This window comes from Tenrec ecaudatus, chromosome 10, assembly GCF_050624435.1.
Source record: "Tenrec ecaudatus isolate mTenEca1 chromosome 10, mTenEca1.hap1, whole genome shotgun sequence".
In the NCBI taxonomy this organism is placed as follows: domain Eukaryota; kingdom Metazoa; phylum Chordata; class Mammalia; order Afrosoricida; family Tenrecidae; genus Tenrec; species Tenrec ecaudatus.
This window is the reverse complement of record NC_134539.1, coordinates 146053572-146075741: the sequence shown is the minus strand read 5'-3', so window position 1 is coordinate 146075741 and position 22170 is coordinate 146053572. Positions and strand designations below refer to the sequence as shown.

General features: G+C 54.3%; 1 protein-coding gene across 3 annotated transcripts in view; it reads right to left on the bottom strand.

Annotated features, from left to right (window-relative positions):
- Positions 1–10830: 10830 nt before the first annotated feature.
- AXIN2 (axin 2) overlaps positions 10831–22170 on the bottom strand; it is a 34576-nt gene continuing 23236 nt past the window's right edge. For 2 of the 3 annotated variants that reach the window (XM_075562129.1, XM_075562130.1), the window contains exons 5-10: positions 20405–20545; positions 19748–20244; positions 18779–19012; positions 17567–17662; positions 16160–16327; positions 10831–12468 (exon numbers count right to left, since the gene is read on the bottom strand). In XM_075562129.1, the coding sequence (XP_075418244.1) occupies positions 12342–12468; positions 16160–16327; positions 17567–17662; positions 18779–19012; positions 19748–20244; positions 20405–20545 (1263 nt within the window). In that variant the 3' untranslated portion in view covers positions 10831–12341. Of the gene's footprint in view, positions 12469–16159; positions 16328–17566; positions 17663–18778; positions 19013–19324; positions 19541–19747; positions 20245–20404; positions 20546–22170 lie in introns of all 3 variants that reach the window. The other variant, XM_075562131.1, reaches the window with a different exon arrangement.

The following is a 22170-nucleotide window of genomic DNA, read 5'->3' as shown; positions in this document are numbered from 1 at the left end:
ATTTTTTTAAAAAGAGACAGGTAAACATTTTTCGGGTACTCTCCACTTTCAGTCAAGATCCATCTGACATCCCCAATGATATTCCTTGTTCCATGTTCTCTTCTGAATTTGTCCTGAAGTTCTGGCAGTTCCCTGTCAAGTATTACTGCAACCATTGTTGAATGATCTTCAGCAAAATTTTATTTGAATGTGATATTAATGATATCATTGGAATATTCTCGTGAGTCATCTTTCTCTGTCCATTTGTCTTTCTGGAGTGGCTGGTGTGTTGCTATGATACTTGCAGCCAAGTCACTGGTATTTCAGACACCAGCAGGGTTCACCCAATGTGAAGTGGATTCAGCAGAGTTTCCAGACTCAGAACAGACTGGAAAGAAGGCTGGCCAGTTTGGAGAAATTACCCTCTGAAGATCTTAAGTATAGTACTGAAACACTGTCAGATAACGACAATTTCGTAGCATTAGGAAACCAAAAAGGAAGAGCACACTCAATCAATCTTAAACTGAAAGAATGCAAGAAAAAAAATCCAAGCTTTGAGTTGCTATATTGAAAGAGTCTCTGGGAAAAATAGCAAACGATGCAGAAAGCATCAAAAGGGGACAGAAGGAATATACAGAGTCACGGATCAAAAGGAACCGGTCGACATTCAACCATTTCAAGAGGTAAAGTATAAGCAAGAACCGATGGTACTGACGGAGGAAGTTCGGCTGCACTGAAAGCATTAACCAAAAAGAAGGTCCAGGAATTGTTAGAATACCCATCGAAAAGTTTCAACAAGCTGATAAAGCACTCTGGGAACTCACTTGCCTAGACCAGGTAGCTTGGAAGACAGCTACCCGGCCAACTAACTGGAAGAGATCCATATTTGTACCCATTCCAAAGAAAGATCTCATCTAATCTTCTGCAAAGGTGGGAGGCAGGTAGCCAAACAACCAGTAAGCATCAGATAAGCCCCAGACGTCCCATGGCTGAGTGGTCTGAAGGTCAAGCACATCATCAAGGAGCAGGACCTCTGACAACAAGACAGGGCAAGGCAGACAGGAGCTCCAAGCCAATTCCATTCCCAGTCCATAGCACAGAATTTCTGATGAGGCAGAGAGTTAAGCTCCCGCTGGCCTTCAAGCCTATCCAGAGGCATCTCAGAATAAAGGCTTGGGGATCTGCCTCCCAAGGTCACAGAGATGAACACCTTATAGACACATTTCTACTCTGGGACACATGGAGTTACCCGGAGTCAGCATGGGCTCAATGGCAAGTGGTTGTAATGACGGCAGGAGAGTCCGGAGTCGAGGCTGGGGCAGCCTGCTTCCAAGAAGAACCGGGTGTGCTGTGCAGTTTGCCAGAAAAAGGAAATCGGAGCAGGGGAATTGAGGCAGGTCTGGAGAACAACAAGGGCACCCTGTAGAAAGTCGCCCAACGTCTGCTTGAAACCATGAAAGTCTTCAGCCAGTGAGCAATTGACTCTAAAAATGCATGAGATGGCTCACACCCATGCAGCAAGACTAGGTGTCCTATCAGAACGAGGGACATCTGAATATTCCCAATGGGTATCTCCAGGTGGCGGGCTTGTGTTTTGTCGGTAGTTGTCCTTAGGATTGGTTCTAGCTCACAGAGACCCCGTGTACACCAGATGGACCACTGCCAAGTCCTGCACCATCCTCAAAATTGCTATGGTTGAGTCCATGGTTCGCAAGCCACTGTGTCCATCCATCTGGTTGAGGGGCTTCCTCTTTTCCATTGGCCTTCTACTTGACCAGCCTTGACGTCCTTCTCCAGGGACTGGTCCCTCTTGGCAACTTGTCCACGGCACAGGAGAGAAAGGCTAGCCATCCCTGTTTCTCAGACACCTTCTTGCTGTACTTCTTCCCAGACAGATTTGTTTGGTCTTCTGGCAGTCCGTGGACTATTCATAATCTGATGGGGTTACCGGTGGGTACGTATGAAAGTTCAGTCTGAAAGCAAACCAAACACTCCCTGTCATCACAGCTACTCCGATTTACAGTGACCCCGTAGGACAGAGTGGGACTGGATTGCCCCTGTGAGCTTCTGAGGCCCTAGATCTCTACAGGACCAGAAAACCTCCTTTTTCTCCCACGGAGTGGCTGGAGACTTGAAACCCCAGACTTTCCAGGTATCTGTGGAGGAGGCTTCAGAGAGAGAGAGAGAGAGAGAGAGAGAGAGAGAGAGAGAGAGAGAGAGAGAGAGAGAGAGAGAGAGAGAGAGAATGTGTGTGTGTGTAAATACCCTTTAACAAGAAGAGGGTTTTTCCATGAACTTTTTGAAGCCCCCTCATGTGTATGCTTGTGTGGATGGACAGATGATAGGTAGGTAGGTTGGTTGGTTGGTAGGTAGGTAGGTAGAGAGAGAGATCTTTATATTTTTCTACCATGAATATTTTTTAAATAATTAAATCATTTTATTGGGAGCTTGTACAACTCTTATCACAATCCACACCTCCATCCATTGTGCCAAGCACTTTTGTGCATTTGTTGCCATCATCATTCTCAAAACATTTACTTTCTACTTGAGCCCTTGGTATCTGCTCCTTGTGTTTTCCCCTCCCTCCCCACTCCCCCTTCCCCCATGAACCCTTGATAATTTATAAATTATTATTATTTTGTCATATCTTACACCGTCCGAAGTCTCCTTTCACCTACTTCTCCACTCTCCATCCTTCAGGGAGGAAGTTATATGTAGATCCTTGTAATCTGTTCCCCCTTTCTCCCTCACCTTCCTTCCACCCTCCCGTCTACCATGAATAATTTTTTGTGGTCAGGAAAAAAATATAAAGGAACCCTCTATAAATTGACCTTTCACTATCTAGCCTACTTTGCCTTTAGGCAACTTTCTCACCGTTTCTCTGCCCCTCACCCGGGGACCTGCCTACCCCTCTGTCTGGGTAATTGACTGTTGGTTGAATGGGAAGCAGGTGGCTGGAGCCATCCTGCCCGCTAAGTGCAGTGGGGAGGGGGCTCAGTGGCTCCAAGCTGAGGCTGGATCTGAAGTCCTGGCTGGGGATCCCGCTGAGCCAAGCCCGCTAATGGGGGGAGAAGGCTCAGATGTCCCGCAGCTGTGGCCCTCCCCACACTGCCGCCCCTCCTCCTCCTGTCATCCCCCCAGGCCTCTTTGGACAGATCGGATGAACAACAAAGGCCTTGTGGCCATCTTGTAGCCCAGCCAAGAAGTGGGTGTCAGCTGGAGGATGTGTGGGCCCCCACCTTTTTTGTTGACAAACCATGCCCTGCAGAAGACTAATTGGGCCTGGCTGTCTGCAGTGTTAACAATGATGCGCTCCTCAGTTATACAATGGGTCATCACGAATATCCTACCCTGGTAGAAACAGGCACCGAGGCACCAACGCATCCTGAGTGCCAAGGTGGACCCAAGGCCCAGTTTACGAATGAAGGTCCCCTGCCAAGACAGAACTGCTCCCCCAAGTCAGTGAACCTCCCGGGAGCAGAGAACCGCTGCTGTAGACAGTCCGTGGAGTCTCAGAGACTGCCTCCCCGCCAAAGGAGGGGGAGCAACCAAGAAGGTACATTGCTGGGGAGACAGGCATGAGTCACTGGGAAATGTTACTATGAGTGACTGTACGGTGTCCATGGGGGTTGGCTTAGACACCATTCATTCTCTTATTTCGCTTATGTGCCTACAGAGTGCCTACTAGGCGCCAGTCATTATGCCAGGCAATGCACACTATGTGCCTTGGGCCGTCGAATCAGTTCCGACTCACAGCAACGGGGGAACAGCAGAAAGAAACGCCGCCCGTGGTTTGATCCTTGGGGACAGTTGCTGCAGCCACGGTGTCCATCCGTCTCAGAGAGGCTCTCCTCGTTTCCACTGCCTGCCACTGCGCTGAGCATGATGCCCTGGTCCACGGACTGGTCTCTCCTGATCATGTATGTCTAAAGTACCTGAGACGAAGTCTCACCAGCCTCCATTCGAAGGAGGACTGTACTTCTTCCCAGACAGATGTGTTTGTTCTTCGGGCGATGCAGATGGTAGAAAAGTAACACATAGCACCTAGCTCGTGGATGGATAAGTAACCAAATGAATGGTGATGCCGAGGGACACGGAGTGAGTTTTAAGTGTGGAGATGATTGTGGGAAGACATTCAGGGATCAGGTGGTCAGGGGGGACCTCTGACATAGAAGTGCAGACCTGAAAGCTAAGCCAGGCCAGGCTGAGAAAGAGGGATGTGCACAACCAGGCGGAGTCTCTGTGACAGGGATCAGCAGGGCACTTTAACTCATTAATACATGGCCCTGGAGAATAAGGAGTCCTGATGGCATAATGGTCATGCATTGGGCTGCTAGCTACAAGGTCAGTAGTTCAAAACTATCAGGTGATCTTGGGAGAAAGCGGGGGCTTTCGACTCCCTTATATAAAGAGGCAGTCTTGGAACCTCACAGGGGCTGTTCTAGCCTGTCCTATAGGGTCACTGTGAGTTGGAATTGACCCAGTGGCAGTGAGCTATTGAGACCCTATAGGACAGAGGAGAGCAGTCCTGTAGTTTTCAAGACTGTAACCTTTACAGACAGAGACTTCCATTTCCTTCTCATGTGGAGGCAGTGGGGGTGGGAGGTGGGGGGGTAGGAGGGGGGCGAGGTGCTGCATGACTGCTCCACCAGGCCTCCTTGAGAAGCAAAAGGTCAGAGTAGACGGAGGACAAGGCTTTTTTCTGGTTGCTGAACCCATTCTTTTTTTTTTTTTTTAATCATCTTAGTGGGGGCTCGTACAGCTCTTATCACCATCCACACATCCATCCACTGTGTCAAGCACATTTGGACCTATGTTGCCATCATCATTTTCAAAACGTTTCCTTTCTACTTGAGCCCTTGGTATCAGCTCCTCATTTTTCACCCTTCCTCCCTAATGAACCCTTGATAATTTATAAATTATTTTTTTTCATGTCTTACACTGACCGATGTCTCCCTTCACCCACTTTTCTATTGCCTGTGCCCCTGGGAGGGGGTTATATGTAGATCATTGTGATCAGTTCCCCCTTTCTACTCCCTTCCCCCTTCCCCTCCTGGTATCACCACTCTCATTATTGGTCCTGAGGGGTTCATCTGTCCTGGATTCCCTGTGTTGTGAGCTCTTATCTGTACCAGTATACATGCTCTGGTCTAGCCAGATATGTAAGGTAGAATTGGGGTCATGATAGTGGGTGGGAGGAAGCATTAAAGAACTAGAGGAAGAAAAAAAAAAAAAAGAACTAGAGGAAAGTTGTATGTTTCATCATTGCGACACTGCACCCTGACTGGCTCAGTTGCCTACAGATGGGCTTTGGGTCCCTACTCCACACTCCCCCTCATTCACAATGATATGATTTTTTTTGTTCTTTGATGCCTGATACCTGATCCTCTTGACTTCTCATGATCACACAGGCTGGTATGCTTCTTCCATGTGGGCTTTGTTGCTTCTCAGCTAGATGGCCACTTGTCTATCTTCAAGCCTTTAAGACCCCAGATGCTTTATCTTTGGCTAGCCAGGCACCATCAGCTTTCTTCACCACATTTGCTTATGCACACATTTTGTCTTCAGCAATGATGTTGGGAAGGTGAGCATCATGGAAAACCAGGTTATTAGAACAAAGTGTTCTTGCATTGAGGGAGTACTTGAGTAGAGGCCCAATGTCCATCTGCTACCTTAATATTTAACATTTAATATATGTACATAGAGCTATTTCCCATCATTATATATAAATATATTTACAAATGTACATACCTGTATTTAGACCTCTATAAATGTCCTTTGTCTCCTAGTTCTTCCCTCTATTTCCTTTTACTTTCTTCTTGTCCTACTGTCATGTTCAGCCTTCATTTGGGTTTCAGTAATTCCTCTCGGCTACATGGACCTTGACCAAGTCTCACCAGGCATCCTATACCCTCCTAGCATTGATTTTAGATCTCTTCTTGTATCACTTCTAGGCCTTTTGGCTAAGATCAAGTGTAGATCACTTCTTGTTCCCTTGTCCCTGGGTTGATTGACACCCCTATTCCCTTCCCCCACCTCTCCATCTCCTGTGTCCCCCAGAACCATCGGTCCCATTGTTTTCTCCTCCGGATTGCTTATCCCGCCTATCTTACCTAGACAGACATGCAGAGACAATAATAAGCACACAAACAAGACAGAGCAAAACAAAGCAATGAAAGGAAACAAAACAACCCAAAAAACGATGACAAAAAAAGAAAAGCCTATAAATAGTTCCAGGTCTGTTTGTTGACCTTTAGGCATGTTTTCCAGATGAGTACAAGGTTTTATGAAGTGGGCACTGGGTGATGTGACAGGGCTAGAGGTTCTACCTGCATTGTAGCCGATCGTTTCTAAAGCACTCTGGCCCTCTGGCCCAATCCTTCCTTCCCCTCAGCTGCCAGGCACAAGGGCCTGTGCGATTTCTACCGCTGGGGTCCCAGAGACCGTGTAGCAGGCAGCCCTGTCCTGGTAATCACCAACCTTCACCAAAAGGCTTTCCATTTATTTGCTTTGCTCTCCTTTTCTTTCTTTTTTTCACCAGTCACCACAGCCAACTTCCTGGGACCCGTCGGTGCGTGCAGTAAAGGCTCGCACTCATGCCAGATACTTCAACATTCGGGTTGGTTTTCACCTCAATTAGGACATCGCTGTTGGTTTGCGTGAGGCCCCGGGCCAGAGCATCCCTGCATCCTCTCTTCCCAGGCCCAGCTTCTCCAGAAGGTGGTCAGTGATCACACCTTCCTCGTGGAAGGGAGCCCTAGTGGCACAGTGGGTTTCGCATCGGGCTGCTAACCACAAGGTCAGCAGTTTGACTCCACTAGCCTCTCCTTGGGGGAAAGATGAGGCTCATAAAGAATGATCGCCCCAGAGACCCCAAGGAGCAGTTCTACTCTGTCCTAGAGGGTGGCTGTGAGTCACAACCCATTCGATGGCCGTTGACTTGGGTTGTTTGGTTTTCTCACAGAGGCATAGAGGCAAGGGCGGCCGTTTGAATCCACCCGGTGCCCCAAGAAAGATGAGGCTACCATCAAGATAGAGTGTTAAGAACCCTACCTAGGGTCAGCATGAGGCGGAATCGATCTCCTGATCCTGGCTTGGGGTTTTCACACAGCTCTGGGGACTTCAGATCTGCCCCTTCATGACAGCTTGGGACGGACTAAAGCCTAAGGCAGTCTGTTGATCTGGCTCACAATTCACCTGAGGAAGGAGGGCAGAACTCACGGAAAGTGTCAGACAGGGAGCCTAGGCCACAGGAGACGACGGAAGCTGGAGGAGTTTCGAAAGCGGGGTGCATCGACTCCTCGAGAGGCTGGAGCACAGGAGCACAAGTGGGGTGGCATGGAACAACCGAAAAGTATTCTCTCACCATTCTGGGGGCCCTAAGCCCCAAGTCAAGGGGTCAGTAGAACTATGCCCCCTGAAGGCTTTGCACCCAGCTCTTCACCTCAGTGCTGCCGGCGACCCCTCACCTATAGATGTATCACTCCTACGCCCACCACCAGCATCACAGGGCCTTCTCTCACTGAGCCTGGCTCCTTTTTACAAGGGCATCAGTCCCGGAGGGTGAAGGCCCACTATACTGCCTTCATTTCAACATCGGCAAAGACCCCGTTTTCAAATAAGGTCAGTCATAGGGATGAGGTTTCAGTTTATCCCGTGGGGAGGATACGGAGGCAGCCGGAGCAGGGCAGTGCTGCTGAGTGCAGCCACCTCCTAGAGGTGTCCAGTGCCATGAGACCCAGAGAACTGATGGTGCCTGGCTACCACGTCTGAACATTTGAACCAAAGACGCTGTCATGGAATCCTGAGTAAATGGAGGGAAATGCAGAACCGACTCTCAAGTTCTCATGGAATCCAGATACCCTGGAGCCTGGAGGCCGGTCCAAACGGAACCCCACCTAGGCCATGGAGGGCATTCTGACTCAGACAATCCTGCAGGACCACGTGGAAGTGTCCCTGGGGGGTTTGGAGGCTGGAAACCTGCATGTGGGCAGAAGACTAAGTTGCCACTGGCTCAGAGAGCCCTGGTGGCAGGTAGGCTGCCAGCCACGGCTGGTCCCAGGGATAAAACTTAGGGGGGGTTGCTCCTATACAGATGTAGTCTTGGAAACTCACAAGGGCAGTTTTACTCGGTCCTATGTAGTCGCTATGACGGAAGCCGCTGAGTCCCTGAAACCATTACCTTTGAAAGGGGTCATCAACAATAGCTCCTTGAATTCTTCCTAAAACAGAAAGATGGTTTAGCTTAGCTAGTGAAGGGCACCTGCCTTGAGCACCGTGGGCTTTTAGGATCTATCAGCATGGAATCGAGGCGCGCCCCCAGGGGGGCAGTACGCAACCGTGTCTGAGGTTTGAACTCACCAATGGCACTTCAGGGGATTCGGCCCAATGGCAACAGGGTTTGTTCAAAAAAAAAAAAAAAAATCCAAACACACTGCCATAGGGTTGATTTCATAGCAACTCCGGCGTGACGGGTTACAAGGTTGGGTTGTTACACTCATAGTCAGCAGTTCGACTCCCCTGGTTGCTCTATGGCAGAACGATGACAGCTTCCGCTCCTGTAAGCATTCACAGCCTCAGAAACCCAAAGGGGCAGCTCTGCTCTGTCCTCAAAGGTCACTAGAAGTTGGAATCTGGCTTCCTCCTGGAATCAAACTGGCAACAGCAGCTGGAGAGCTCAGAGGGGAAGCTCAGGGAGCAGTGATGTAGGTTAAAGGTGGAGGAGCGAGTAGGAGAGGGGCAGGGAGAATGGCTGCAGGGCTCAGTGTCATCAACGCCCGGGACTGCACATATAGCTCTGGGTGTTTGGCGGTGTCTATTCCCTAAAATAATCGTAAGGTGGAGGGTGAAGGGTAAAGATCACAGGCCAGGTCAGGGCCACCAGGCTGCAGAAGAGCTGGGTGTTCAGACTTCGGGAGAGGAGGCAGGAACCAATGGACCAAGGCAAAGAGGCACAACCTTTTGAAAGGCATGTTCTAAGGAATCCCCTCTGACCACAGATCAGGGATGTGCGTAGCTGAGCGTGAAGGCGTTGGTAAAGTGTATTATATGGAAGATATAGTTGGTTCAAACTGAACTCTATCATCTAATATCCCTTATAAAAGTTGTTCTAGTTTTTAACGTTTTCAGCCTTTTCAATGGGCTCTCTTTTGTCATTGTTGTTAGGTTTGGGTTGTGCTTTTTGTCTCTGTATGTTCTCCGATACGTGACATCCAGGAGGGGTGAGCCTATGGGCAGTAACTGGACTAATGGGTTTCTCGGGATTCTGGGCAGCGGGGATGGTGATGAGACACTAAAAATGAGGACAAGTGACGATCGTAGTAATAATTGTCTAACTCTCCCTGTTAGGATAGAACGATTGTATGATGTATGGATTGTGTGCCAATAAAACTTTCTTTTTTTAAGTAAAAAAAAAAAAGGAATCTAACCTCGCCTCATAAGGCACCCAGGTGATTCTGGGAACAATTTCAGGGACTCACAGTTGAAGCCCACCTACCAGGTTAAGAACCCTCGATTCTTAATGAATGCGGAGCAGCAGCTGGACCTCCTGGGTACAGCGGGGATGCCAAGGTCCAGCCAGAGTTCCCAGGAGGGGTGGCACTGGGCCCACCATGTGCTCGCCTCACCATCCTCACTGGATGAATCAGAAACCCCACAGACCCCCCCAGCCCCCCCTCACCAGGCTGCCCCTCTGCAGTCAGCAAGCAAGCTATGGCTTGGAAAGAAGCCTTAACGTTTTGCAAGTGGTCTTGAGCCGCCCCTGCCGTGAGCCCGTCAGGCAGGAGGAGAAAGGGCAGCGGCCAGCCACACCAGGCCCAGCTGGCTTCTCCCACTGCCAGACTTTCCGAGCAGTAGGTAACGAGCCAGGCTTCAGCCTACCATCAGCCTGGGGGCCAGTTTGCCAGTAGGCAGTCCCATGCAACCCATCTGAAATCTAAAACTGGGGCTTCTAAAAACTCTGTGGGCCGAGAACAAGCCTGATGCCCCCCGCTTTAAGAGTGCTCATCACGGGGGCTAGACCAGACAAGCTCACATACCGGGCGGCGCAGCCCTGGGCAGGCAGCGTTGTATCCTGCTACACATAGGGTAGCTTAGTCGGAAGGGACTTCAGGAAACCTAGCCATCCCTGCGCACATTTGATATCAACCCACTACCCTCTCAGTCCTCTGCCTGGGGGGCACCTCCATGTACCCCTGACCCTGGGCTTCCAGGGCCCATGAAGCACACCTGCCTGCCTTCGCTTCTCTTCCTGGGCCACCTGGCCAGCCCGAACCCTGACTGATGACCACATGGGGGGGCTGCCCTAGTCCAGAACAAGGAGATGCCCAACAAGGGGCTACCAGAGCATTCTACGTCCACATCCCTATTTTTAACTCAGAGACGACTCCCACTGAATTACCTGAGTACTCCTGGGAGGACCCCATTTCAACCGGGAGGGCCCCCTTGACACCTGTTGGCCTCCCTGGAGACCTCTCCCGGGTGAGAGAAGCTGAAAGTAGGAGAGGGGAGAGGATTTCAAAGAAATTGGTGCCATGAGGGCTCTCCATGGGCAGCCAGGTGGCTTTGAAGGCATCCCTCCAGGGCAGGGTAAGGAAGGGCAGGACCAGATGGGACTCACACAGGATGGGTAACCAAGACCCGAGCTTCGTACACTCCCCAAGGCCACCCTGGCCTCTTGCTCCTACCCCCAGGGCATTGAAAGACCAGGCAAGTTGTTGTCGGTTTTTCTTTTTGTTTTGTTTGTTTTGTTTTGTTGTTGTTGTTGTTGAAAAATATAAAATTTTAATAAAGGCTACATCTCTTAATTACAATAATTATTGTACCAAGTGATTTTTCCTTAAATGATCTCTTTATAATGCATCATTTACAGAATACGTAGAACAAGATGCCATGGCGAAAGTCATCGAGTACAAGACTTGTAATAAAAAGGCATAAAATATATTTGTACATAAGCCCCTTTCAAAAAACAAGGGAGGTTGGAGCCCTCAATATAGGGCGACTCACGGCGCGGGCCGCCGTGCAGGTACAGGTACTGTACTGAGTTAAGTCAAGCACCGCAGAGAGTGGATTCCCACTCCTTTGCCGTACGAGATATATACACGAGTAGTACAAGGTAGCAATGGCAAACAGAAGTAAGTACAGATTAACTTAACACAAAAACCCCAATGTGGAAACAAAGGTGTTTGGGGGCGGGGTGGCAGGGTGGGGTGCTGCTAGGTCTTCTCAACTGCTGGATTCCTTGCAGGGGAGGGGGCCGGTTTCCTGAATGGCGGTGGTTCGAGGATGGATTACCCAATATCATAATGAGACAAGGAACCGGCGTTTCACGAAAAACTCAATGCGAACCATACACTGATGACTGTGTTGGGCCCTGGAGCTTGGATAGGGAGCCCCCGTGCCAGAGTGAGACTGGGGCGCCAACAGTGAGTCACACACACCACCCCCGGTCAGTGTTGGGCTATCCCATCAATGCAACTTCATCCCCGGACGGTACACACTCAGCCCTCCAGACCTTTAAGACAAAAACTGAGCAGCACAGAAAGTTAATATGCACCGATGTCTGTGTGTGAAACAGCAGGGTGAAGTCTAGCTTCACTCGGTGTAGTGAGTGGGTCGCATGACGGGCTGCCAATGGCCAGGCCGGCAGTTGGAACCCACTAGCCACTCCTTGGGAGAAAGATGAGGCTTTCTGCTCCCACAGCCTCGGCGCCTCGGAAGCCCACAGGGACAGTTCCAACCCTGTCCTGACAGGGTCTCCATGAGTCTCGATCGGCTTGATGGCATTCATTTACTTGGGAGAAAACGCAGGGCAAAGCGTAGTTCCTCCTGGAACAGAAACATTCCACGTGCGCCTAGCTCAGCTCCTCGGTTTAGAAAGATGGGACTCAAACTTCCTCCCCGCACCCTCCCGTGTTTTAAGCAGCATATCCATAAACTGGGGTTGGGGGTGGGGAATCAATGATTCAATAAATATCAGTAAGGATGCCTGTTCAGGGCAAGCTATACACAGTTTGCTCGTAGGTTGTGGACTTCGGACCCCTAGGAAGTCATCTATTATGCAGGGCAGGTTCTCAGATACTGTGCGTGCCTTCAATAGCCAAGAGTGGTCATGTTCTAAATAAATAGTTCAGGCGTTTCTCATCTCAGTACCCAGCTGGTGAATCATGGAAAATCACACACACACACATACACGCACGCACGCACGCACACACCGTCCCGAAGGCCCAGCCAACTCTTCCCCCAGAATTGCTCTTCTTCATTGGTTTCCGTTTCCTTCAAAGTGTTTTTGTCACCGTGGCCCGGGTTGGTCCAGGGCGGGTCCTGTGGGCCCTGGTTCTTCCCCATGGCCAGACCCCACGGGCTCAGTCAATCCTCTCCACCTTGCCCAGAATCCTCCCTTCGTACATGGGGAGCACCGCGTCGTCCTCCCAGATCTCCTCAAACACCGCCCCGCAAGCAAACTCGTCGCTGGCTTTTTTGAAGTAATACCTGAAAAGGGGGGAAAACCAGAGAGGGTTGTGGATAAAGCAGCAGGCTCCGTTTAACAGAGAAGCAAGCCAACCCGGAGGACAGACAGCTCATGAATCAAAGCCAGGTGATCCTGGGAGCCAGCACCCTGGTTTGGTAAGAGATGGCATGGGAGCAGAAGGCCCGGTGTGGGCAGAGCAACCCTGGACCCCCGCCCACCGGATGCCCTGTGGAAGTTAAATACTGTGGGGTACAGCTGTCTCTTTCCATGTTTGCCAGAGTAGGATGGGGGCCCTGCTGTAGTAACACAACTGTTAAACACTCGGCTGGGACCTGAGTCCTTGGAGGGAGAAAGACCTGGTGGTCTGCTTCCATAAAGACTCCACCCAGAAAGACGAAGGGGCGGTCTAATGGGTCACATGGGGCCCCCACCAGCAGCAGGAGGAGGGGCTGGGACAGGGATATGTCCATCCATTAGCGTGGCAGCCAGGGACACCAGAGGAGGGACTCGGCCAGCTTTGCGCTTGTGGATTGGCCTGTAGGGGGACAGCTCTTGTCTGCCCCACCCCACAGTCCAGGCCTCCTGATGTCTCTGGTGTGGCCAGGAGCCAGACAGCCTCCTCTGGCGCCACCGTCAGGGCCAGGCCAGCCCAGGCCTGCTGCCCAGGGTTCAGCAGACCGCCCCATGCACCCTCCCCTTCTCCCTCTCCCTCCATCATCTCCCTCTACCCCTCCAAGGTCAAAGCCTGAAGGGCCTTCCATTATGCCCCTTGATTAGAGGTTCCTGCGATTCCACCCCAGCGTCCTTTGGTCTAAAGCACTTTAATTGCAGTGTCACAAATGACCAGCCACCAGGAGACATTGCTGTCCTTTGAGGCAGGCCCACTCCGACCCCACCCCCACCTAGGACACGAGGCCCTCAGCCTGTTCTACTTGGACCCAGCCAGGGAGACCCTCAGGTGTGTTAGGGGCAAGAGCCCCACCCACCCTCAGGGCAAGAGCCAAGCTAAAAAAATAAAATAAAATAAACTGAAGAGTGTCTCTGGGTTAGATATTTTGGTTTTGGTTTTGTCTCTGCTCTTAAAAAGGAAAAAAAAAAAACAACAACAAAAAAACAAAATCAATTCCCTTTGGTTAGGGCGATTTTTCTCCTGCTAATGAAAGTGAGCCAAATACTTTCGAAGGAGATAAGGCTAAATAAAGCGAAACAGCTGGGTTTAGACAAGGTACTTTGTTTCCAGCATTCCTGGCTGGGTGGAAAGCGCCCCAGTGGAGGATCACAGGGGGGGGGGGGGCGGTGTGGTGAGAGTGCTGCCTATTTGGGGAGGCAGAGGCTGCTCAGGATCGGGATGGCCTGAACGGGAAAATCTGAGGAGGGGTACCGTGGATCAGGGAGCCTGGGACAGGGTGACCGCCGCCCACGGTGTCCCAGAGCCCCCACTCCAGCCCACTGGGGTGCTTCACCCAGGTGGTCTTTTACAGCAACTGGAACAAACAGACATGACCTTCCACATAACTGCAACCTCCTTTCTGGAGAGGGGAGAGGCCCCACCCCCGGGACCTCAAACGCGGGCTCTGCCAAGGCAACATGCTTCCACACAGCTCGCTTCTGACCTCTGGCATGAAAAGCCGCCGCAGAGAAGGCTGGCTGCTGTACCTCTCCCATGTTGCCTTTCCCCAACTCAGTCATGGGCGCCCCCAGCTCCACCAGAGAGGGGGTGGTACATTGGTGGGAGGGGGAGGGATGCTTGAGCAGCACCCCTCGCTCAGAGGGCGAGTCTAGCACCCTGATGCCAGCTTCTGAGTGGGAGCAGAGATAAGGGGCTGGCGGGACCCTGGTCACGGCCTGAGCCAGTCAGAGAAGAATCTGGGGTGGGGGATCATTTATTAATCTTTGTGCTTTACACGGGAGGCCGAGCTCACTATTTGAGAGCCTTGGGGGGATGCCCAGAATCCCTCAGCCCTTCTCCCCTGCAGCCCCAATCAAGGCTCCTCCCCCCTCTCCCCTACAGCCCCATTCACTGTCCAGGCCATGCTGAGCAGGGACAGGAGGGCCGAGGGCCCACCTGAATCATGTGCGCCCTCATGTTTCCCCCTTCAAAACAGAAAGCAGCAGATAGCCTGGGCCTCACTGCCACACCTTGCTAGCCAGCCAGGCACCCCTCTCCCTCCCTCCACCAGTCCCTACTTTTGACCCAAACAGACCCAGAGATGGAAGCGGCCGGGAAGGCTGCAGAAGACCTGGCCTTGGAAGAGCCAGTCTCAGCTCTGCAGCAATCCCTTCTGGAGGCAGCCACGGCTGGCCACCTGTTGGGTGTGTTCTGCACAAGCCAGGCGAGGGCAGTGGGGAACCCAGGGCAGTTTAAGGCGGCCTCCAGTCTCGGGTGCTGTTCTTCATGGGCAGGAGCCGGGGAGGGAGTGCCACCTTGGACTGCGTGCCCTGCCACCCATGAAGGTCCCTAGAGGGCTCCAGCAGCCTGATCTACCATCAACCTCGTGCAAACCCACTCAGCAGCTCTGCGTAAGCAAGGCCCGGCAATCTGCTCACATCAAGACGACAGCCAAACACCCCTATGGGGCAGTTCTACCACGAGGCGTGGGGTGGCTGCGGGTCAGAACCACTCAACATCAGCAGTGGGCTTGGTTTCCTTGGGGGAGGGGGAAGATGCTACTGGCTTCACCATAGCCCCAAGCCTGCAGTTGAGATAACACCAGGGCAGAATCCAGGTTTCTCCCAAGGGGTAAAGACTGCTGAGAAGGGGAAGGTGGGCAATGGAAGAACTGAGGTGGCGGCGGCACCTGTCCCCAAGGGAAAGAGGAGGAGGAGGATGACTGGTCAGGGCTGGGCCCCGTGTGGATAGTTTTTCCTGCTTCTGCAAGTCAGGGTGGGTGTCTGCACTCTGCAAGGAGGAAGGAGTAGGGGCTCTGGGCTGGGGGAGTAGCAAGCCTGACTCCACTCAGCTGGAGCAAAGAAGCATTGCCCATCAGGGTGCTAAGCTGCTCGGAAGCCCTAGCCAGGAGAGCAAGGTTTCCGGTTCCTCCTTCCTAGTCAGTCTCCCTGGTCCACTTCTCTCTCACACATACACCCTTCTCTTTCAGGCAGCCCAAGTGCCGGAATCAATCCACTGGCAGGGAGAGTCCACTCTGACTCACAGGGACCCTGCACAGGGCCTGCTGAGCACAAAAAGCCTCACTTTTCTCCCACCAGTGGGTCCAAACCACTGACCTTTCGGCTGGCAGCTCAAAGCCTAACACAGAGCGCCACCAGGTAGACCTCCCACAAAAGCAGACTGGCTTCTTTTCCTCCGAGTAGTGTTTACCTGGTGGAAAAGTGTTTACCCAGTCTGGGGCGGGTGGGTGGAGGGTGCACTCACAGGAACCCTGGGCCTAGCAGCCTCTCCGCTGCGGGTTATGGCAGGAGGAACAGGAGGGCAGGATTGAGCAGGGATGCCGCTCATCCCTCGCCCCATTCCAACATGTTCCCAAAGCCGCCGTCACTCTTCCCAGGTATAGCCAGGGGTAGGGGGGGGGGCCTGGCCCCAAGTCCGCACACTCTGGAGAGGAGGCAGCCACAGAATCTTACCTGTCAGTGCCCTGACATCCTCCCAGAGTCCCACCCCCACTTCCCCTTCCTGAGTACAGTCCGATCCAGGGAGCTGCCCCTGGCCCGGAGCCTGCCCGCCCACACCCCAGGCAGACAGGGGCCGCTTACCTGTAACTGCCCTTTTTGCTAAGCTGCTCTTTGAAGTGGCCCAAGGTCAAGCTCTGGGCCTTCAGCATCCTTCTATACGGGATCTCTTCCCCACAGAAGAAGTACGTGACCACCAGCTCACTGGCCTGGAAGGGGTGGACGCCCGCCAGCTTCTTTGGCTCTTTGTGACTGGGAATGAAAAGTGACAGGTGACAGGCTCAGCATTTACGCTTACACTTACACAGTGAGCAGCAAGGGGCGGGGCATCCCGGACAGAGTCCCCAGAGAGAAACTGAGGCAGCCGCTCCTGCAGGCAGGCAACCTAGTCCAGCCCCCAGTCTCCTGCATAGTGACCCCATCTGGGTGGTCTCTTTGATACCATCTCCCTCACCACCACCAAACAAGGGCCCCCAAATACCAAGTCCCACTGTGGGAACAGGGAATGAGGAGGGGCCCAGCCCAGAGTCCCTCCGGAGGCGCCTGGCCCACCAGTGCGCTCAGCTACTTCCACTGCCCCACTTGCTCACATCTTTATGGAGAGGCGTAAGAAATAAAGAATGAAGAGCTGATGACCAAGGCAGCTGGCAGACTTAAGGTCAAGCGGTTAAAATTAAAGGGCCCAGGGAGGTGGCTTAGTCAGGACTTCAAACAGTGCTTGTTGCACAAGACGAAGAGGCACAGAAAGAGAACTTTAATTATTCAGACCATTTTAGATCTCGGTTGCAGATTTCTGTTTAAACGCCCCGTCCTGTAATTAAAGGAAGCCAGCCTTCCTTCTCCGTCCGCCCTGTGAGTGCTGTCGGGCAGCACGGAGGACGTCACCTCTTCTCAGGGTAAAAGACATGTCCCCTGCATGTTTTCCGGGCCCACTCACAGCCCGTTGGCACAACTAACAGCTTCCCCCGCCAGCTGCAGGCTGGGGTGGGTCCCGGGACCCCAAAAGCCCTCATCCCGCTAAGGAGGAAGACAGCACACCGTGCTTTCTGAGGAACTCACTGCCATGGAGTAGACCCCAAACCCTAAGGTTCCTATAAGGCAGGGCAGAACTGTCCCTGGGGGTTTCCTAGACTGTAGCTCTTTTTCACGGAGAAGAAAGCCTCCTCTTTCTTCCTCAGAGCAGCTGGTAGGTTTGAAGCACTGACCTTGTGATGAGCAGCCTGAGGCACAACCACTATGCCACCAGGGCTCGGGGGGGGGGGGGGGGGGGCGGGTCTTTAACGACTCTTATTTGGGGCAGCAGCGCCGGATGCTGCTGCTCTCTGTCACGCACGTTAAAATTGAGGGCTGGGCTTACAGACGGAGAAGCCAAAGGGGGCTGGGGGACATGCACAGCCCCAGTGTCTCAGGGTTGGACCATCGCGCACGCACACACGCACGCATGCACGCACACGCGCGCAGGTTCTGTGACAGATCTGGAAGGATACTCACTCTTCAGGCACCAGGCTTGGGGTGGAGAAGGGTGTCGCGCCTGCCTGGCCAGAGGCTGAGTGGTTCCTGTCTCTCTGCTGGCCTGCTGCACAGCACCTGAGGACACAGCCAGGGCAGGGGGGTCAGAGATCCTGACCCTGCAAGGCAATCAGGCGGCAGACAGAAAATAGCGCTTTGGGGGATCCTGAAGACACAGAGGCCGGACTTCCTCTCATGGTGGGCCCCACCTGAGGCCTCCTGTCGACGGGGGTCTGGAAGGCCTGAAGGCGGTCTGGTCGTGCAACAGGGAAACATTCACCGGCCAAGGCAAGGGGCTGGGAAACACCCCCTCCTTCCCCTCTGGTGGCTCTTCTCGGGTAAAGATTAGAAGAAACTTAAACTCAGGACCACCAAGTCGATTCTGACTCCCAGTCACCCTGCAAGGCAGGTAGAACTGCCCCTGCGGGTTTTCTGAGACTGCAACTCTTCACGAGGGTAGAAAGCCTCATCTTTCTCCTGTGGAGAGGGTGGTGGTTTAGAACCGATGACCTTGCAGTTAGCAGGCCGATATGTAATCAGGTAAGAACCTGTAAAGATTATAGCAGTGCTCTGTAGCACTAGGCATCTATGACTGCACCCAACAACAGGTAGCCTGGCAGCCGTCCTAACCCAGCAGACAAAGGGCTGAGCAGTCGTCATGCTCCCGAGGGTGAGCAATGAACTAGCCTGACGTGGCTGGGGCCAGGAGAGAACTCGGCAAGGAATTGGCAAGGGCTAGTCTATTTCTAGGCAAGCCTGACCTGAAGGGCCCTGCATCCCTCCAGTGGGGTGAGCACAAAGACAAGCTACCATGTGGAGGGCCTGGAAGGGAGACCCCCTCAGGCCACACCTCCTCCCCTTACAAGGATTCAAGGCCCAGGCAGAAGGGGGAGTCCTTCCCCAGAGGCAGCAGTACAAAAGTGAACCCACTCAGCTGCCAACCATAAGGTTGCAGGTTCAAGCCCATTCAGAGGCATCTTGAAAGTAAGGTCTGGTGATGGATGCACTTGCGGGGAAAAAAACACACTGGCCATCTGAAAACCTGATGGAGCCCAGATTGTGTCTGACACCTCCGAGTGCTGTCGGCAGGTCAGAGTCCACTCCATGCCAGATGCTCTAGTTTGGCCCCATTATAAACAGCTGGGTTTTCCACTGCCACACCCGACCCCCACCTGAGCCTCTCTAGGGACGCACCGCTGTTTCGAGGGCCTGGACACCTCCGTCAGCCTGCGGCAAGCCTCCTCCAGCTGTGCCAGGGTGTTGGGTGGGGCCAGGGAAGGCACGGCAGGGTCCTGGATGAAAGGGTGGGTGCGGGGCGTGGCTCGGGCGTGTCCACTGCTGGTCCCCCACAGGTGGTGACGGCCGGCTCTCTCGCCGGGGGCAGCTCGGGCGGCGTCCCCAGGGTAGGACTTCTTTGTGCTTGGGCCACTGAACAAGCAACGGAGAGGTGCAGAAAGGAAGAGGTATTGGGTCAGCAACGCTGGAAAATGTGACTTCAACAGGGGCTTTGCTGCTCTGCTCTCGGAAGGAGGGAGGGAGGGACGGAGGGGGGTGGAGAGCGAGTGAGGGCAGCTGCCCAAAGTTGACATTCTGGTGGTCTGCTCAGTCCCGAGTCCAACATTCAGAGGGCAGGAGCAAGCCAACAGTGTTTGTGTTGGGCCACTGACAGAAATAGCCACCCCCGTCGCCTCCCTACTGCCTGGCTATGGGGGCTGCGGGCGGGCGGGGGCGAGCGTTTACCTATGGGGCTGGGGCTTGGGCTTGGTCTGCTGCTCGCTCTCCAGCATCCAGGGCCAGGCATCCTGCGAGCTGGCTCCATCCTCCCCAGGAAGCTGAGGTGCCCCAGCTCCACCTGGGGCCCCTAGTTCCCTGGCGGGCAGGGCTTGGCCCAGCTCCGTGCCTTTCCCACTCCGCCTGGCCAAGGTGCCGCCTCTGCTGCTGCTGCTGCTGCCGCCGCTGCGGGGATGCAAAAACCACACCAACCCAGAGAGCCTGTTAAATCTCAGGGTCTCAAATGGGGCGCTTGGCGCTGGAAGTGGGTGGTTGGGGGCATGCACCTGCTGCCACCCTACCCCTCTGCCCTGCTCTGGGCTTTGTCCCGACCCCCACCTCAGATCTGATGGGGGCACTGGCTTGCGGGCACCTAGGTCTGCAGACACTCACCCCAGCGGCTCCGTGGGCTCGGACACCTTGGGATGGCTCTTGCACCGGGCATAGCAATAATAGTCGGCACCCCCCGCGCACAGGCAGCGCACCCGCTGGGCGGCCTCCGCCTCGATCTCCTCCTTGGTCTTGGGGCCAGCATGGTGGTGGACGTAGTGGTGGTGGACGTGCTTCGTCGTCTGCTTGGCCACGGCCATGAAGCCCTTGGCCACCAGCAGGGGGCAGCTGGCCAGCGGGGTGGGCAGCTTGCCCCCAGGCGGGAAGGAGGAGCGATGCTGGTGGGGGTGGTGGCGGTCCGGGGAACGGGAGCGGGGGCTGTAGTGGCCCATGCCCGGCGACTGGCAGCCTGGGGTCTTGAGGACCCTCGACAGGTGGTCGTCCAGAATCGTCTGTGGATCCTCCTCGTAGCTGCCGGAGGGCAGGAGGGACAGAGGGTGCGGCGGGGGGCCTCCCTCCCTCGAGCTCAGCACCGGCTCCGGCCCCTCCTTCTCTTCATCCTGGGAGGGGAATGGAGCGAGTGTGCAGTGAGCACACAGGCAGGGGCCCCCACAAGTCCGTCCGTCCCCACTGCACTAGGCTGTCCATACCACCACCCCTGCACCAAGCCCCTGTCCCCAGGGTGGTGGTGGCGGCGGCGGGGGCGGCGGCCAGACTTACCTCCTGGATCTGCTGCAGCCGTTGCTCCAGGCTGTGGCGGCTCTCCAGCTCCAGCTTCAACTTCTCCAGCCGGCCGATGAGCTCAGCCGCAAAGGTGGCGGGATTCACGGGGGTCATCTCCTTGGGCAGGCGGTGGGTTCTCTACAGAACACAGGAGAGGGGCGGGCACGCCATGGTCAGCAGGCCCGGCGCACGAAGGCTTCACCGAAGCTTCCCGGCCCCGTGCCGCCGGCCACAGCCCCACGATCGGCTGGCAGTCAGCTGGCGAGGCAGCCGGGCTGCTCGGGACTATTATGCAGTGGCTTGGCGGCCTCATGGTGAGCCATGGTCCCCACCAGCGTTTGCCGTGGGCAGGGGCAGTTGGTTGCTCTCCGAGAGGCCCGGCTTGTTCTCTCTGTAGTACAACCGGCCCATCAGTAGCCACTCTGAAGATGAAAATCTTCAAAGACTGTTGTCAAACATCAAAAAAATAAAATAAAAAGGAAGGGGGCTCGGTGGGAGAAGGAGGCGGCTCTGCGAGTGGGGAGGGGAGCAGGAGCGAGGCAAGGCATGGAGAGTCGATCTGAACAGAAGAGTTGGAAATTTTAAAAAGTGAGATTGGAAAGGAGGTGGGGGGCAGGAAGAGGAAAGGGGGTGGGGGTGGCGGAGCGGCCGTCGGCCGGGGATCAGAGGAGACGCGGCAATTTATTTCCTGGCCGCACACTGCGCACCTTTGAGGTGGTGTTGTCTCAACAGCAGCCTAGATCTCGCCGGCTCCCCGCCGGCCCCTCCCGTCCCTTTGTACAGAAATGAAGAAGGCTGCTGCGGGCTAGGAGCGGAGCACCGCTGTGCATCCGCGTGCTTTCACAGCGGCCTGCGGGCCGGCCGACCAGGGAGAGGGGGCGACTCCAAGCCAAGCTCAGAATGTAAAGCGGCACCAGCCTGCTTCCAGCCCGCCAGCCCCCACCTCCCCCTTCCTCGGATCCCTCTCTTCCTGGGCCCTGCTCTTGGGGTGGGGGCTGCTGGGGCAGAAGGCCGAGCTGCAAAGTCACCCTGCCTGTACCCTGGCCAGGCCCTCACTCAGTGGACAGCGGTCTATAAGGGGACCAGGGGGGGGGGGGGGCTTCACGGCTATAAGCTGCTGATCAAGGCTCCGGGACAAAGTGTACACACATTCTCTCTCTCTCTCTCTCCTCTCCTCTCCTCTTCTCTCTGTCTCTCTCTCCCACTCCCACCCACCAAAACAATGAACCCTACTAGAACTAGATCATCAAGACTGATCGGCAGGAGGGGGCTGGGTAGCGTTTGTTGAAGGCAAGGCAGAAAGGCAATCTTCGCCATCCTTGGTTGTGGCAGGGGACTTTGAGGGCTCGCCACAGGCATGTGCCCCACAACCCAGTGCCACGTGGCCTTCCTGATGGGGGCATGTTCATTTTCTACACCCTGCACGGGTCGGTTGGGCTCCCTGCAGCTGGCGGGCAGGAACCATCAGCAGAGCTGCCTGCTTTAAAAGGGATGCCCCCTCCTCCCGCTTCCTGGCACCCCGGATTCTCAGGCTGGGGTGAGAAGTGAAGTGCCGAGGAGGGGAGTGGAGCCAGGAAACCCTGAGGTGCCACCAGCTTCCGAGGACACGGAGGCAAAAGGGGCCACCCCCAGAGCCTCCCCAGAGAGCAGGTCTCTCTTCTCAACCACGTGGCCCCAGTTTTTCACACTCCCCTCATTCAGCTCGGTCCAACTGCTGGGGTTGGAGGCGGACAAGACGAAGTACCTGCCCTCCAGGGTCAGCA